Consider the following 15969-nt stretch of genomic DNA (forward strand, 5'->3'; position numbering starts at 1 on the left):
TTTTGAAAATCCATCCGCTTTCATTGTATTGCTGTAGAATTAACAATCTATGAGGAATTACACACAGTTCAAAATCCTACAAACATCTACATGTTCTGCATGCATCTCTGCATTAACTGTAAACTAATATGGTAATACACTGCCTCTTCCTCCCCATCATACTGATGGCTTTTATTTTTGTTTTCGTTTTTAAAACATAAATAAAAGGCTTTGTCATTTACAATGCCAATAGCTTAAACTCGCATAAATGCGAGACCTATTGCATTGCAAATGCTTGTTAAATCTGAACTGCAGAATCAAAGGACAATGGAAAGTATTTCATGACTTTATTAAGCTTCTGAAATGTAGAGCAGTATACAATTTCTGAAGAAAAATTAAAAAAGCAATCATAAAAGCAAAGCGTTCCATAAACACTGGCAAAACACTGTTTCAGTTGTTTTTTATGGCGCGAAAATGAGTAAACACTGAAAAGCACTGGTTTTTTGAGGTATGGAAATCACTGGAAAACACTGAAAAAACACCACCAGAATTTACCAAAAATAGAAACTGAAAACAGGAAAGCCTATGTATCATCAAACCGCCAAAACACCAGACCAGCATCTTACCATCTCACCATCTCAGAATCTCTCCCTCTCTCGGACCCCCTTTCTCTAATATAGAATGCAGCTCTCCATCGAAGTTTCTAGCTAACTCCGCCTACAGTTCTCATGGGATTCCTGTACCACCTCGTACCAAGAGCACAACAAGCAGCTGGCCAAGCGTTTTGCTCTGACTCGGCACGAAGAGAGCACATTCCACTCGATAAGAACCGGTCCTGTCTGGTTCACTACTGGTGGACAACACATGTAATCTAAAATATAACCTCTCGCCTACAGAGGCTCAGAAGACCGCTGCAGTTTAGAATATGGAGTTGCTCAAGCATAGGCCTCTACTACTTGGAAAGCAGAATGATATTAGACCACGTCAAAGCGAATAGGCTAAAGTCATAATTCACCTAACTCAAATAACACTATGCACTTAATCCCTCAGTATCCACTATGGAGCACATGTGTGCACCATCACCAACAACTCTGCACCTCGACATCCCATACCTTCTATTCTTTAGCAAGATTATTCTAATGCAAGACCAGCCTACATTAAGGCTAAAGTAACATAGCACACTAAAGTCAGTTCACAATGGTGGTGATCGAGGGTCATCACAGATCATCAGACCACTAAAGTGGCTCATTCACTACAGCGCTCTATAAATAACCTTTATCATATCATATCATCATATCATAGATTCTCTAAATTTGTGTGGTGGGGCTGTGTATGTATTCAGTGTACAGTACTGAGTGTTGTGTGTTACTAAATTGTTTAGTAAGCTTACTGTTGAACTTTTTAGATTCCATAACCCACTTAACTAACATCTGGTCATTATGCAATCTGTTACTCCACTAACTTCCTTTATAGAAAGTCGGGTGAACGTTCCATCAATTGGATAGGTTGGTTTAATGCCTTTGAGTCACTGCGAAGTGTAATAAAAGACTCGAGGTTCAGACTTGAACATAAGGAATGGTTCTTGCTTCATTTACTTGGGTTTGAAGGAAGGGTAATCTATAAACATCTACCGGAATTAGACCTCAGTATTATAAAAGGTACAGATGACTATTAAATAGTCATAAAGAAAATAAAAACACAGTTTGATTTCATGGCCACTTTGTTTTTGCTTAGGCACAAGCTTTTCAAGTGGTATCAAGGGCAACATGAAAGTATTGATATATACCTTTTTTGCGATTTGTTGATTAATCTTGGAGTGTCATTTTCGAGAATACACTGAGCAGCTAGTGGAGATTAGTTTGTGAGTCACTTTTGGGACAAAGGCATACAACAGAAATTACACTCTAAGGGGAATCCCTCTTTGAAGGAAACGATTCACATAGCAAACAATATGGAGACCACCCACATCTCTGCAAGGGAACTGGAAGAAAATGTGTAACCTATAGGAGATGTCCATGCCACGATTGGCCAGTTGAAAGAAGGATTTGATGGAAATAAGACTTTTTTTAACATATGATTATTTGTTTTAGATGTGGATTTCCTGCACATTTCAGAGAGGGGATCTGCAAGAAATGTCATGTAGATTGTGCAATAAAATTGAGCATTATATTAAAGTTTGTCAAAGTAGTGAGCGTGCAATGGAGGAATTTGTGGTAATGGATTGGGAATCAGTTGTCAATATACTTGTAGACCCCGTTCAGAGTGGGAAGATGTGGTACTAACAGTGCATAACACTGTTTAAAGTGGTGATATTTCAAAGTGAATTGAACCATATGTTGATCTTAAAGTGGGTAGAGAAATTATTACATTTGTTTTTTGATTCTGGAGCAAGGATTATGATAATCACACAAAAGTGGTTTGACGAAAAATGGTGTGACCGACAACTGGAAACTCCTCCTAGATCTCCTGTTTCGTACAAAGCGAGAAACATTGAATTAGCTGGTTCTTTTGAAGATATTTTGGAGTTCTGCTGTAAGCACTTTCAGTGCTAGGTTAATGTGGTAAGTAAAAGGTTAACCATAAACCTAATTAATCAAACACGTTTTGATCTAGTCTTGTTTTGGCAAAGTAATCAAATCTGGTATGCAAAATAAGGCCAGGGCCGGACTGGCCGTAGCGGGCACCGGGCAATCCCCCAGTGCGCCGCAAGGGTGGGGGCCGGCTACAAAATCGGCCCTATAACAAAACCGGCCGAAAACCGGCCCTGGCAAAGAGCTCGACGGCACCCACAACCCCCGAGCACTTTGCCTGGGCCGGTTTTGGTTCCCAGTCCGGCCCTGCATAAGGCATTTGTGAGTCAGGGAGATGAGAACATGAAATTATGTTGAACACATTTCCTGAAGTTTTTTCTAAAGATTTGGGAACATTTTCAGGGTTTAAATACAAGTTCAAAATGAAGGAGAGCACTAGACTGCTGAAACACACTGAGAGGTGTTCCGTTCAGCCTTAGGGAGGATTTAGAGAAAGAACTAAAGTCACTGTGTCATTAGAAAATAATTGAGCCCATAGCATCTCCGTTGTGGCTTTCCGCTGTAACTGTAGCATGCAAACAGAGTGGTGAAATGTGCATGTGCATGTGTTTGTGGACCTGTGCAGTGTGGACAAATCAGTATCCGTTTTATTATTCAACACATAGGAGAGAAGGGCAGGCATGCTGCTTATTTGTCTAGACATCCTCTTGTAAAAGATAGTGAGACTGAGGGACAAGATGAAGATAAATGTACTTAATTAGATGTAGAGGCTGCTAGTCCATTACAGAGAAGTGGTGCAAAGCACTTGAGAATGACATAGAATTGCAAGAAGTGGTAAGTTATGCAACAAGTTGTTGCCCTAGAGAAAACCAGTTATATGGGGAAGTGCAAACCCATAGTAATGGATGCATTAATTGTGAAGGATGGTTTACTGATGTGAGAGGAGCGACTAGTTCCTCCAGAAGTGTTAAGACCAGAGATTATTCGTAGAGTACATGAGCGACATTTTGGTTCCATATTGACTAAATGTAGGCTTCAATTGAGTTCTTGGTGGCCAGGGATGGTCAATGAGGTGGATAAGTAATAAGAAAGTTATCTTTGTGTTTGAGTTGTGAAAAGGGCCTTGTGATACGTCTGCCAGCTACCCAGCCCATTGAGTTGCCTTCTGGGCTGTGGAACAAGGTAGGTATTGATTTACTTGGTCCTCGTAACTTTTTAGATTTGTGTCATTGATATGCTGCAATTGATCATATAATCTATTATTATAAATGACCAGAAGAGCAATTTATTGTTGAACCAAATCAAAGAACCTACTTGATGAATGGTGGGTCTCCTCGTATAGCGATGAGCAAGCTAAACAAAGGGGTGGTACGATGGGGACATTGCCCTCCCGGACATTAGGCTCTATTATTGGGTGTCTCAATTAATGGTGGTAAATCACTGGATATATCGCTCCCCTATGGATTCAGCTTACTTACTGGACAAATATCAAACTGGGAGAGCAGAGTACTTGGGGGCGCTGTACTCAAAGGCTCGCATGGGGCAATATTTCTGCCCCACAGCGCATACCATTGCAATCTGACACCATGCAAACTCCCGTCTCGAATGGTCAAATGTCCTCACAAAAGCCACACCATAAAATTGGGACTTCTGTGTCATCAGCCTGGCTTCGACAAGTAGGATATCATAGGGATTTGCACTATTGGCGATCTGATCAAAAAGAGCTCGATCCTTAAGTTTGAGTAAATTGAGAGAGAAATACGACATGGCCCACGGAGAAGTGTTTAGATACCAGCAAATTAGATACGCCCTCACCACAGGCTTTCCTGACATGAATGACATACCAGAGTCATCCCCGTTGGAAGACCGGTTACTTGACGGACGCTGCTTACTAAAGCCATACCATTCACTTACAGAAAACTATGTAACAACTTACCTGACCCGTTCCACAAACTTCGAGAGAAATGGCTGGCTGATCTAGGGCCCATTGACGATGAGGACTGGCAAACGGCACTAACGTCCCCTAGGGAAGCAGCCACCACCCTTCGTTTTCGGTTAATACAACTCAAAATTTTACACAGATCTTACCCGACTGGGGTTACCTTGCCAAAGATAGGCCCAAGAGCAGACTCGCTCTGCCTCAGGGGCTGCCAGCAAAATGCAATCCTCTATCACACAATTTAGGATTGCCCAGAGGTGCGACCAACATGGGAGGGAACCGCGAATCACAACCAGAGTGCCCTGGGAAAAGAGCTAACCCGTACGCTGCTACTAGGTCTTCTTAACATGTGTGAGCCGACTGACCTCACGGAGGTTGAACAACAATTGACCACATTGGGCTAGATTGCAAAAGGGTGGGGGGTGGCGGGCGAGCCTTCTTCCCAACTGTGGGTAAGAGAGTTTGATAAATGCATGATTGCAGAAAAGGAGGTATTTAAATCAAGAGGGTGTCCGAAGAAATGGGACAGGAAATGGGGCAAGTGGAATGTGCACCGTGGCAACCTGTTTGTATCCCTCGCTGTGGAAATGGAAATGCAGCGCACTGGAGAGCGACAGATGGACATCCCATGATTGTAACTACTCGATCCCCTATTATGGCGGTAAAACATTGTACAAATACTCAAAATGTTGAATGGAAAATGTATGTAACCTTTGACACTGTGAAATTAATAAAAATATTTGTAAAAAAAAAAGAACCTAATTGCAATCAGCATTTGTGGACAAAAGTGGTGGAATTTTAATAAAGTTGTGAAAGTTGGGAAGAATCCAATAAATCTGAATAGAGTGATTGGAGAAAGTGCAGTTCATAGTAGAAATAGCCCTATTTGAAGGATTATTCTCATTCAAATGATTCCTGCTCATTTTCGGTCTTAAAGTTATATCGTTGGTACATTTCTCATTATTTCATCATCTGTATTTTCCCCCGTTTTGTATTTTCTTTTAAGTCTTTCAGGTGTCTAGTTTTTTGTGCATTCATACCGTCACATGGTGTTTGTCTTGCAGCTGTAAGACTAAAGTTTATTTTAGTGTGTTTAGGGAAGGGAAAACCAATATGGTAATTGCCTCAAGTAGTTGATAACATCATGTATGTTCTTATAAGTTTGCTATGTGTGAGTTGAACTCTATTTCAGTTGGAGCTAAATGAATGACAGGATGTCCACGTCCATAGCTCACTTTACAGAATTTACTTGTATTTAAATTCATCTTGTATCCAGCACATTTCATGTCCTGTTTCAAGACATCTGGAGCTGGATCACCACACTGACATTTGCACTACTTATCTCATTGATCGCCCTCTCTTTTCCGGTCTTTATAACCACCATTTGCTGCCAGTGAACTACTACTCCAGTTCATCCATTTGCATCAGTCTGCTTTTGTTACTCTTTAGATATAATTCAATCACTTCCTAAGGACCAATTTGGTGTCTACATAAACAGTCAGGAGTTATCCCACCAAATATGTGGTCTTGTAAGGGAGAAATGTTTGATAAGTCTGCAATAAAATAATGTTGACTTCTTGACTTGGTTATGAAGCCAGAGTCCTAAATATACTCAAACAACAAGTCACCAGCCTAGTTTCATGGAGTTAAACACTAGTTATACATATAATTTTAGTATAATTAAAAGGTCCTGGCTCACTTCAGACCTAAAAATTAGTCTTCAAATCTAGCGGAATTGAAAAATTACTGCTTTGCGTTTGATGCAGTTAGTTTTCTTCTTTTTAATTGTTTGTAGAGTTATTGATTGAAGTGTATGAGTTATAGAGCTGAATATCCTACTTCTCCAAAACAAGTCATTAAAAAATCCCTCTGAACGTAACATGAGGAGAATAGCATGTGTATATATTTTTTTAACTATATGCCAAGGAACGTATGTTGGATGAAGAGTAGAGCGCCTTCTGATGCAAACCTGGTTGCACATAGCCACCTGTGTGTGGTATTTCTATGGTGCAAACCTAGTGTTATCGGTTAAGATATATCATGTTTGTATTGACATCTGTACTGCACATTATCTCTGCAGTCTGCCTCTGTCGTAGTGACCTCATTGGTGCATGTCTAGAATAGAGAACGCAGAGTAGGTTTGGTTTCATGTACTGACGGTTACATGGCAGACTGGACAGAGGTGGCTGTGTGGTGCGGGGCTTCTGTTTTATGAATAAAGCTTTCCAACGTTTCAAGACTTGTTTTTTTTAAATAAAGAACCCTACACCTAGCCAAAAGTCAGCGGAGCGCTGTGAATGGTCTTCTGCAGTTTGTTGTCAGCATTTTGTCCCTGAGGATTAAACATGAATAATGATGAATGAGGCTTGCAGGGAAATATATGAAGCAGATTAACGTGACATTGTCCGGTTCCATTGTTGCTGTAGATGGGACATAACGTGGATGCCAAACCACATGGAATTTCTAACCACACATCCTGTGTGTCCATGCACCTTAAATCTTATTCGTTTTATAATTTATTAAAAGGAGATTATGTAACACTTTCCGAACCCTTTTTCGTTTATTAGCCAAAATGTAATGAAAAAGTAAACAGATTAACTTGCAAAACGTTGCTGCAAACAACTATATAATCAAAGCTCAAATTATTTTACCATTGACCTATTTTATCACTCTAGCTAATGTTATCAGTCCGTTCATTAGGAAAATGCTCTGTGATTGTATTTTAAAAAGGCTCAGGCCGAAGCGTAAGTTCCTTCCTTCACGAATCTTTTCTTATTGCCAGAAATGGATGATGTCTTGCCCTTATCTCCTCTGGAGGAAATTTCAGAAGATGAAGCCATGCAGATTGTAGCAGAGCCTCCGCTTCCACCTGCTTCCTTTACACTCCGTGATTATGTGGACCGTTCAGAGACATTGAGCAAGCTGGTTCTTCTGGGTAAGCGTTTCATTTCTTATCAGTCACACACAGTCCCTCTTGATACATTTGACCTGCTGCTGCCAAGAAAGCACTCATTTCTTTTATTTACTTCTATTTTCTAAACCTTATTCTTTAGTTTTCTTAACTTTACAATACCATCCAATATATCATTAAAACTGATTTATCCTAATTTATCTTCTTAATTCGTATGTTCATTTAATATCCTATTGACCTTAAAGAATTAACGCCACTAAAAACTCCAGATAATAAGAGTTTCAGCCACTTCTCCCTTAAAATATCATTAATTAACAAGAAATAGAGTTACATGTGTCTGTGAATCTAAAACCCATTTTCTGCAAGCAGCGACCCTTTCACAAATCCAGCTGCTTTTACATGCTCTTTAAAAATGGTGTTGCAAACATACTCGCACTAAATTTGAAACACAGCATCAGGCTTGACATTTAGTGACACCAGAACACGAGATTAGGTACCTTTTGAGAGACACCAGAACACGAGATTAGGCACCTTTTGTTCAAACAAAAAAATTGTCTTGAAAGGTAATTTTTAGGTCCCGCCTACGCAGCGCGCATGCGTTGTATAGGAGACTTTTAGCCGTCGTTCAGCTCTTTTTCGAAGCACATACTTGTGCTTGTTGCGGCATACACCTTGCGGGAGCGCGCAGAGGCGTGCCACAAGCACGAGCATGTGCTTTGAAAAAGAGCAGACTGTGCACGCACGCACACACGTAAACAGCTGCTGCTTCTTAGTGCAATCGCTTTTACTCTTTTTGCTAGCTTTGCTCCACTTGTTGCCTGTGTGCAAAGAGCTGGTTATCAGTCCAGAACTCCTTGGTGCAGTCAATGTAGGAACTGAGCGTCCTGCAACCTCCTCCTTGTTGGGATGTGAAAGGCGATGGGAAAAAAAGAAGGCTGATGGATTGTTCCAGATGGAACATGGTGAGAACACTGGGAATGAAGCATCTCTGGTTTGAAATTGTAGTAAAGGTCAGCCATACGCTGAGCACTTGCAACTCATTGACACGTCTCACTGAAAAGACTGAACTAGAAAGCCAGTCTTAAAAGCCAACATTCCTAACTGATAACAATGAAAGGGCCTGAAGGGAGACACCTTCAGGAATGTTAGACCCAAATTAAGCCCCCATTTTTGCATAACAAACTTAGGGAGAACAATATTTATCAAGCCCTTGAAAAAACATCAAACTAAGGGCACCTTGAATAGCGATGGTTAGTTCAGAAAGCAGACAGGGCAGTAGGTATCCCTTGCCGGTCCTCATAGTACAGCTGTGCTGTACCTTTAAAAGCGCAGCACTCCGGATGTCTGACAAATGGGCGTTTCTTAAATCCACTTTGTTCTAATCACACCAAGCAACAAACTTATTCCACCTTCTGGAGTACACCGTCTTGGTGGAATGATGGCAGAAGGCAGAATGATACCTACCACCTATGCTGGCAACTGGAATGTAGCTAAATTGCCCTGCTCAATTTCTAGACATGAAGGTGGAGGCTCCAGAAGTTAGGGTGGAGAACCTACTCACTCTTCCTTCCCCTGGTTGAGGAGATCTGCCTGAGAGGAAGATTGATCACTCAGGCAGGGTGAGGTGCAGGAGGCCTGCATACCGCACTCTTCTCTGCCTGTCTATCCTGATGAAGAGCACTGGTGCCCTGTCTTGATAAATCATCCTCAGAACCCCAGGAGTCAAAAGTATGGGAGAAAACATTTAGTAAAGATGAAACTGCCACTTCAACCGAAACACGCCCTTCAAGGCTCCTTGCAATGGATACTGGAGAGCTTCAAAGTTTGGGCAGTACATGTTAGTGTGAGTGATAATAAAGTCTACCTCAGGTGTGCCCTAATGGCCGAAAATGCTCTGAACGACCTCCAGTAGACCTGCCACTTGTGTTTGGCAAGTTGACACCTAAGGCGCCTGCACTGGTGTTCAGAGAACCAGCCGCATAGTTTGGTCCGAGCCTGACAAGGTGCTTGTGAGCTCGTGAGTGGCTGGGCCTCCCAACAGAGAAGCGGAATCCATGCTCGCCTTGTATGTTGATATACCATTTTGGTGTCTTATTGTCTGTCAAGATCTGAGTAGACCATCTGCAAAGGGAAAGAAGAAATACATTGAGCGGTCAATCTAGTCTTCCTCGGTTTGAACAAATTGATATGCAGAAGCTGTTTTGTTAAGACAAGAGTCTTCAAATCTCTAGTTCCTTCAAATGAGCCACTGCTGTGAGCCACTGCTGATGAAGGGGGTCTTGAATTTCTCTTTGCACAGAAAGATATTAAAGACCCTGATGTCTAGGATCAGAAAAAGACAGCAGTACTTTTTGAGAACAAGGAAATATCAAGAGTAGCCAACCTTCTGTTCTGACACCAACTTCACTATCTCTTTCTGTAGCATGACTCCCACCTCCTGCTTGAAGATGTGTAGGTGGTCTTCTGTCTGACAAGAACAGGGAGTGGAGTGTGGGGTGGAACTTAATGTAGGTATACCACCTTTCTACAATTTGGAGAACCCACTAGTCCAAAGATATGAACGTCCAGGCCTGTAGAAAGGACGACACCCAGACTCCACCCTGTCTCTAATGGTTTGACAAGGGCGAACTAGAGCTGCTTCCCTGAGGGAGCAAGAGAAGGAGGAGGAGGAGGAGGAGGAGGATGAGGCTGGTTGTTGGTTGTTGGTGGCTTGGCCTTTGTCCTTACCACAGTCCCTTTGGCTGGTGTTGGCGAAAATTAAATCTATGAGCAAACTTTCAAAACCTATTCATTTTGCCCCACTCTAAAACTGAATGAGCCTTTTCACCAAATAACTAGGAGCCGATGGGAGGAGGGGCAGGGTTCCATGGCAGTGGCAGTGGAGCCACAGGCAATGGTGTGAGATCCAACTTTGGTAGCGTTGGAACCAGAGGTGCTCCGAAAGGGAGGGCCTTGGGTAAGAAGGGTGAGTGTGGTGCCAAGAGAAGGCCTAGTTGCGGAAGTGTAGAGGTTGCCCATACTGGTCCCAAGAGAATCGAAGGTGCTCCGCTGGAGACCCTTGCTCTCCTTAACAACCGAAACATGGTGTTCAAGAAGAACGCCATGTATCTCTCTAAAGATTTTTCTCTGGAGTGGGAATCTCTGGGTAGGGCATTCCTGGGGTGGTTGAGGAGAAAGCAGTGGTGCTAGGCTTGAAAAGAAGGGATAACTCCACGAGTTCCAGCTACAATGACAATTCCATTGGGGTCAGAGATCGCAGAGGAGACATTTTCACTTGTCTGTTGTGTCTCCTCTTCTTTTCATGTTTATGCCTCCTTTTCCTCAACGTCTAGGCTGGTATCATAGTTTCCTGGGCCATGAAGAATTTAGCTTGCCTTTCTTTTATAACCTTAGGATGTATCCTTTGGTAGGACTTGTAGGACCTTGAGCGGTGAGAAGTTCAGGGATTGGGATCTGGTACTCAATGTCTCCTCATGGTTTGAATCCTTGAATTTTGGGGGTGGGGAAGAGGCGTCATTCAGAACTGCACCATAGGTTTTGAGAAGAGTAGAGTAATTCTCTGAAGAAATCCTGAGGGGATTGTCAAATAGTGAACTCTGGATCAGCGTCGAAGGCGCAAAAACAAAAGAGGGGGATCCGTTATTGCTCCAGTGAGGTCACAATGACGTTCCTCCTGGTGCAATGCCTTCCAACTATGGAAAAGTTTCCGGATCCAGCCTCATGCCTAGGATATTCAAAAGCTGAGAAATCTGCAGATAGAAGTATATATTAGAAGTTCAAGATGGAAGCACTTTCAGGTTGTACCCAGGTGAGCCACAAATTACTCGAAAATGCTTCGAGCCGTGGGACAGGAGAGGTGCACGCGTACTGAGTGCACATCCCCTATCCGTACGTGCGCACATCTCCTGTCCCCCTTCCGACGCAAAACCGACGACAATAAGTCTCGCCAAGGCGACAGCGCATGCGCTGCGTCACTAGGCGAGACCTAAAAATAAATAAAGTACACAATACATAATTTAAACATGAAAATCCAAGCGCATGGAAAAAAATAGTAAAACAATTTGCCAACACACTCTGTTTAAAATATAAATAAACTCTCACAACAAAAATACATAATTTAAATAAACAAACAATGAGGGCGACTAAAAAGATGTGCACTGGCTGCAGAATCGGATGAGTAGGGTAAGAACAGCCACAATCCAATGTAATGGAGCTCTGCAACAGACAATATTTCATTTTGCTGTTGCACCAACAATTTTTACACTAATGTGCACCAGTGTACTGTAACATAAGCAGAAGCCAGAAGGACAATGTCAGGGTCTCCATTTACGAAGTGGGTCAGAGGAAACAACACATTTTTATTGTTTTTATTTATTACAATTTTTCAATATGCTAGACAAAAGCCACACTTTTCTACGACATAACTTTAACACATTGGCATAGCCCATAGCACTAGCTAAACACTTAAAGGGTCCCAAAGGCGTGACCTATTGGCTATGCCAATGCTTCTTTAGCTTGCAAGCTTTCCTGGTGAGGGGGCAGTGTCACATGTGCACTAACCTGGCAATCCGTATAAAACAGGAGCAATGTTAATCTCCTCACTTTCCTTAAACAGATTAATATGAAAAGGATTCTATGCTGCCCAGCAGTAGATTGTGTCAAAAGGGGGTGGCAAGAGTGAAACACAGGCACTCTATATTTACTCTGTCCGTTCTTACAGCTCGGATTAAGCCACAATGTATCAGCATTTGAATTTAAAAGCATAAATAAACGTGTTACTATTTCAACTTTTAAGTTCCAATTCACTATTCATAATATGACATATGAAAACCTCAAGACTATCTGTATTTTAGGCTCTCTATAGGTGTTTGAAACGTTGGGGATACTCTGGGACTTTCAAGAGATGGAATACAAATGAACCATCTATAATAGATGCAAGGGAATACCTAAGCTTTAATATTGTTTTTATATTTACAACTATCTTCAACGATTTCTAAATTGTCTGTGCTATGAAAGACTCTTAATGTAACAAGATCCTCAGCGGTAACATAAGGAACTCACATTAGATGAGTACCTTTCCTCTTGACAGCAAGCACTCACCACACCACTACAGTCATTACATTAATACTTTACTTGACTCAGAAGAATATATAACAAAAGTCTGTACAAGCCAACGATTCTTCTTGCTCCGCTTGTTGTATAAGTAGTGCAAACGTAGGGCCTGATCATGGCTGGTGGAGTACAGCACAAAAGATTGATTGTGAAAATGATGGAATATACCACCATCCCAAATGATGTCACGATATTAAAATACAACAAAATAATGTGTATATCCTATCTCTTAGAACTCTTTGCTGATCTCTGCCACGAGTAATGCTTCCTGCAGTGCACAGTGATTCATGTTCCCTAGACTCTTCAGTTGATATTTGGAAAGACCTGACGACAGACGAGATCTCCCTTTATTGGCAGTGTTTGTTTGGTCCTTTGACGCTTTAAGTTGTGTTCTTAGTCCTCTATATTGATCCATCAGCATCCTGCTTCTGCTCAATTCACCAGTCAAAGTGCATCTCGTGGCAGCTGGTCCTGAGCTAACAAGTGCATCGGCTCAATATATTCAGATAGCATCTCACCTGAGACAGCTGGTTCAAGTTTAATTACTAATCTGACTGCCACATATGGCAGAACGTCCTCCTTTTCTCTGAGCACTGCCTATGACAACATTAACCACCAGTGAGTAGGTTAAGCTGTACCTGGTATCCAAGTATCTTTCTAGGAGTAAACATCAGGTATATCTCCAAACTGGATTCTAGACAAACCTTTCTGGTAAGCCAACAACGCCCACAGGCTTAGCCGTGATTACAAATAGCAACAAGCCATGGTTACAGCATATGTTGATGTTTCCTGCTGCTGGGTTACTTTATGATTGTATCCTTCATTTGGGGAGATCTGCTTGTCTACTTTCACCATGTGTTGATAACAGTATAAATACAGAACAGTTTGTACTGAAATCTGGATTTGCTAATGTATCATTAGGGGTTGCCTGTTGGAAAGGCAACACGATAAGCAATCTAATTTTGTTGTAACGCTGTTTTTTTACTACCATAAAACTTTTGTTTCCACAGGTGTTAATTTGTCACAACTGGAAGGACGTCCTAATGTTGCTACCTTCCTACTTAAGCTAGATTTTGAAAAGGATGTCCAAAAGATACTTCTCTTTCTAAAAGATGTTGGTGTTGAAGATTGGCAGCTTGGGCCATTTATTACCATCAATCCTTTTATCCTCACCCAAGATCTAGAAGTATTGCAGAAAAGGTATGTTTTTGACATCAGCCTTTATGTACGTTGTACGTAACCCCTTGGTACCTTATAACAATTAGACATTTTTAGACCTAAAAATAGAGACTACAAATATCAAGTATACCTGACCGGGTACATTTGTGTCTAGCATTTCTGCAGGTACATAGATTACTTTTTAGTGCTGGGACGATATTCCTTGATGCTTAGTCTGACAGGATTAAACAGAGGCGCTTATTTAGAGCTTGGCAAATGCAGCATGCCTTGTTCCATTGCTGATGCGACTCTTCTACTAGGGCCAGATACAAATGCCTCTATATCTGAACGGCTAATCAGCTGCTATCAGTCATCGGTCGTGACATGGCATTCTCTTGGGGGCAGTACCACTTTGAATGTATTCCTATCAACTAAGAGAATCTAGCAATCTGTTAGTGAGCAACATCCAAAATCATGTAGGGCATGTCTCATAAGACTCGTGACAAGAGTCACCTGCATAGAAAATCATTGAAAATTAGAAAATAAGGAGTAGGGTGGCAAATGAGGGCAGGTCGGAGGAACCTTCGTCTTTGCCATCCCCAATCAGACATGTCAGAAACAATCACTGCCAAGGAAAGCGTGTCATTTGATGGAGTCCAGAAAATGCATCTGCAACCTAGTTTGACAATCTGACCTTGTGCTCTACAGTAACACCTAATTCTTGCAAGTAAATAGACCACAACTGTAAAGCCTGGTAGTTACCTTTCATATGCATGAGCCTCCACAAGGACTTATTGTATATATGAAAGGTGAGGAAAGTCTCAAATCGTGACAGAGCCTCATCCATGCCCGGATTGTTTAGGCCATTATTTTCAGTTGTCACCATATTCTGGTTCAAGATGAGCACTGATGAAAGCCACTGTGATTCTGTTTTGCAATAGTGGTAGCAATATCCTTGTTGGATGCCATTCATCTGTACTGTGAAGGGCCTGCCCTAGTCATATGACTGATCGGGATTCACTCTGAACCTTGCCCCACCTATTATAGACCTCTTACAATGCCAGAGTCTAATTGATCTGCTTTGGCTACTTCATGGAAGTCACAGCAGTTCCCAAAATAGTTGCAATAATACCCAGTGAGTTCTAGGATCTAACTTGGCTAAGAAATGGAAAAAGCCAAGTCCAGCACAGCTTGGACTTCGGTCTCGAGGGGGTATATCTTGCCTCTTTGTGTCGCAGGTAGACAAGTGAGCTCTGCCTGATCTGGCACTAAATTGAACTACTTTGCTCTCTACGGGAAAATGGAGCAAAGTTCCATGGAGGTTACTTGATGGAATGCTTTGGGTAGCATTTGCGGCGAATTCCTCTCCTGCTCGGTTCACACTTGTGCTTCAGCCTTTCTTTCCAGTACATTTTTGCCACACAGTCAGGTGTCTCTTGTTATTGCCAGTAGTCTAAGTACACAACACAAATCTTCCAGCCAAACGACAATTCCTTTCACTTACCATTGAAAGGTGGCCTCTGTGTTCTTCAGCCCAAACGGCAACACCTATGGATCTCAAATGCCATTTTCTCCTTGCTGCCCAGGGTAAGTGCCTACATCCAAATAGCAACTGGTCTGATTAAAGTGCTCAAACATCTTATTGCACTTTAGCTTGCCACAGGCTCACCTGCCCAGGTGAGTAGATTGCCCGTTGGCCTTTGAGACTTCACTGAGAGTATAGTAATCTATGCAAAAAAAGACTTCGGAAACCTTGGGTTTACCCATGGACTATATGACTTATTAATGACCTTGAGGACTAGCATGTGAGTCTTCAGAAGAAAACCCTAGTGTCAATGTCAAGGGTACACACTTGGAAGGAAACCGGGTTATTAGTTGTGCTGGATGCAAGGTCTGTGCAAGCAATATGTTCACAATTATTCCCTCATTGGGAAGCAAGCACCGTATTGTAGCGGTTCACTCTTAGGGTAGTGAAACAGAGCAGTCAAAGGCCTACTCAGAATGTGGCGTGGGCTAATAATCCTCATTCGCAGGCACACATTAACAACACTCAATAAATGGTTGGCCATTCTAGGCTTTTTCTTTGAAAAAGAAAAACTACATTTATTACACATACACTTAAGATTGGTAGAAATCACTTTGGTGACATTATTAAATGATACTTGACCCTAAATAGGTCATGACCCTAACAAATCATGGTACCCACCACTTGTACCAGATAGTGCATTCTAATAAAGGAGGGTATCTTTTAAAATAAAGCACGGCTATTGGCTTTGTCAGAGTCACCCCCTTAGAAAACCAAGACTAACCTCTTAAAACTAAAAATAATAATCTCTCCA

At 41.8% G+C, this 15969-nt stretch overlaps 1 protein-coding gene across 1 annotated transcript in view; it reads left to right on the forward strand.

Annotated features, from left to right (window-relative positions):
- MTERF3 (mitochondrial transcription termination factor 3) overlaps window positions 1-15969 on the forward strand; it is a 233996-nt gene that overhangs the window by 108277 nt on the left and 109750 nt on the right. The window contains exons 4-5 of the mRNA XM_078687000.1: window positions 7232-7384; window positions 13483-13672. Coding sequence (XP_078543126.1) covers window positions 7232-7384; window positions 13483-13672 — 343 coding nt within the window. The remainder of the gene's footprint in view (window positions 1-7231; window positions 7385-13482; window positions 13673-15969) is intronic.

This window comes from Lissotriton helveticus, chromosome 4_1 (assembly GCF_964261635.1).
Source record: "Lissotriton helveticus chromosome 4_1, aLisHel1.1, whole genome shotgun sequence".
Taxonomy (NCBI): Eukaryota; Metazoa; Chordata; class Amphibia; order Caudata; family Salamandridae; genus Lissotriton; species Lissotriton helveticus.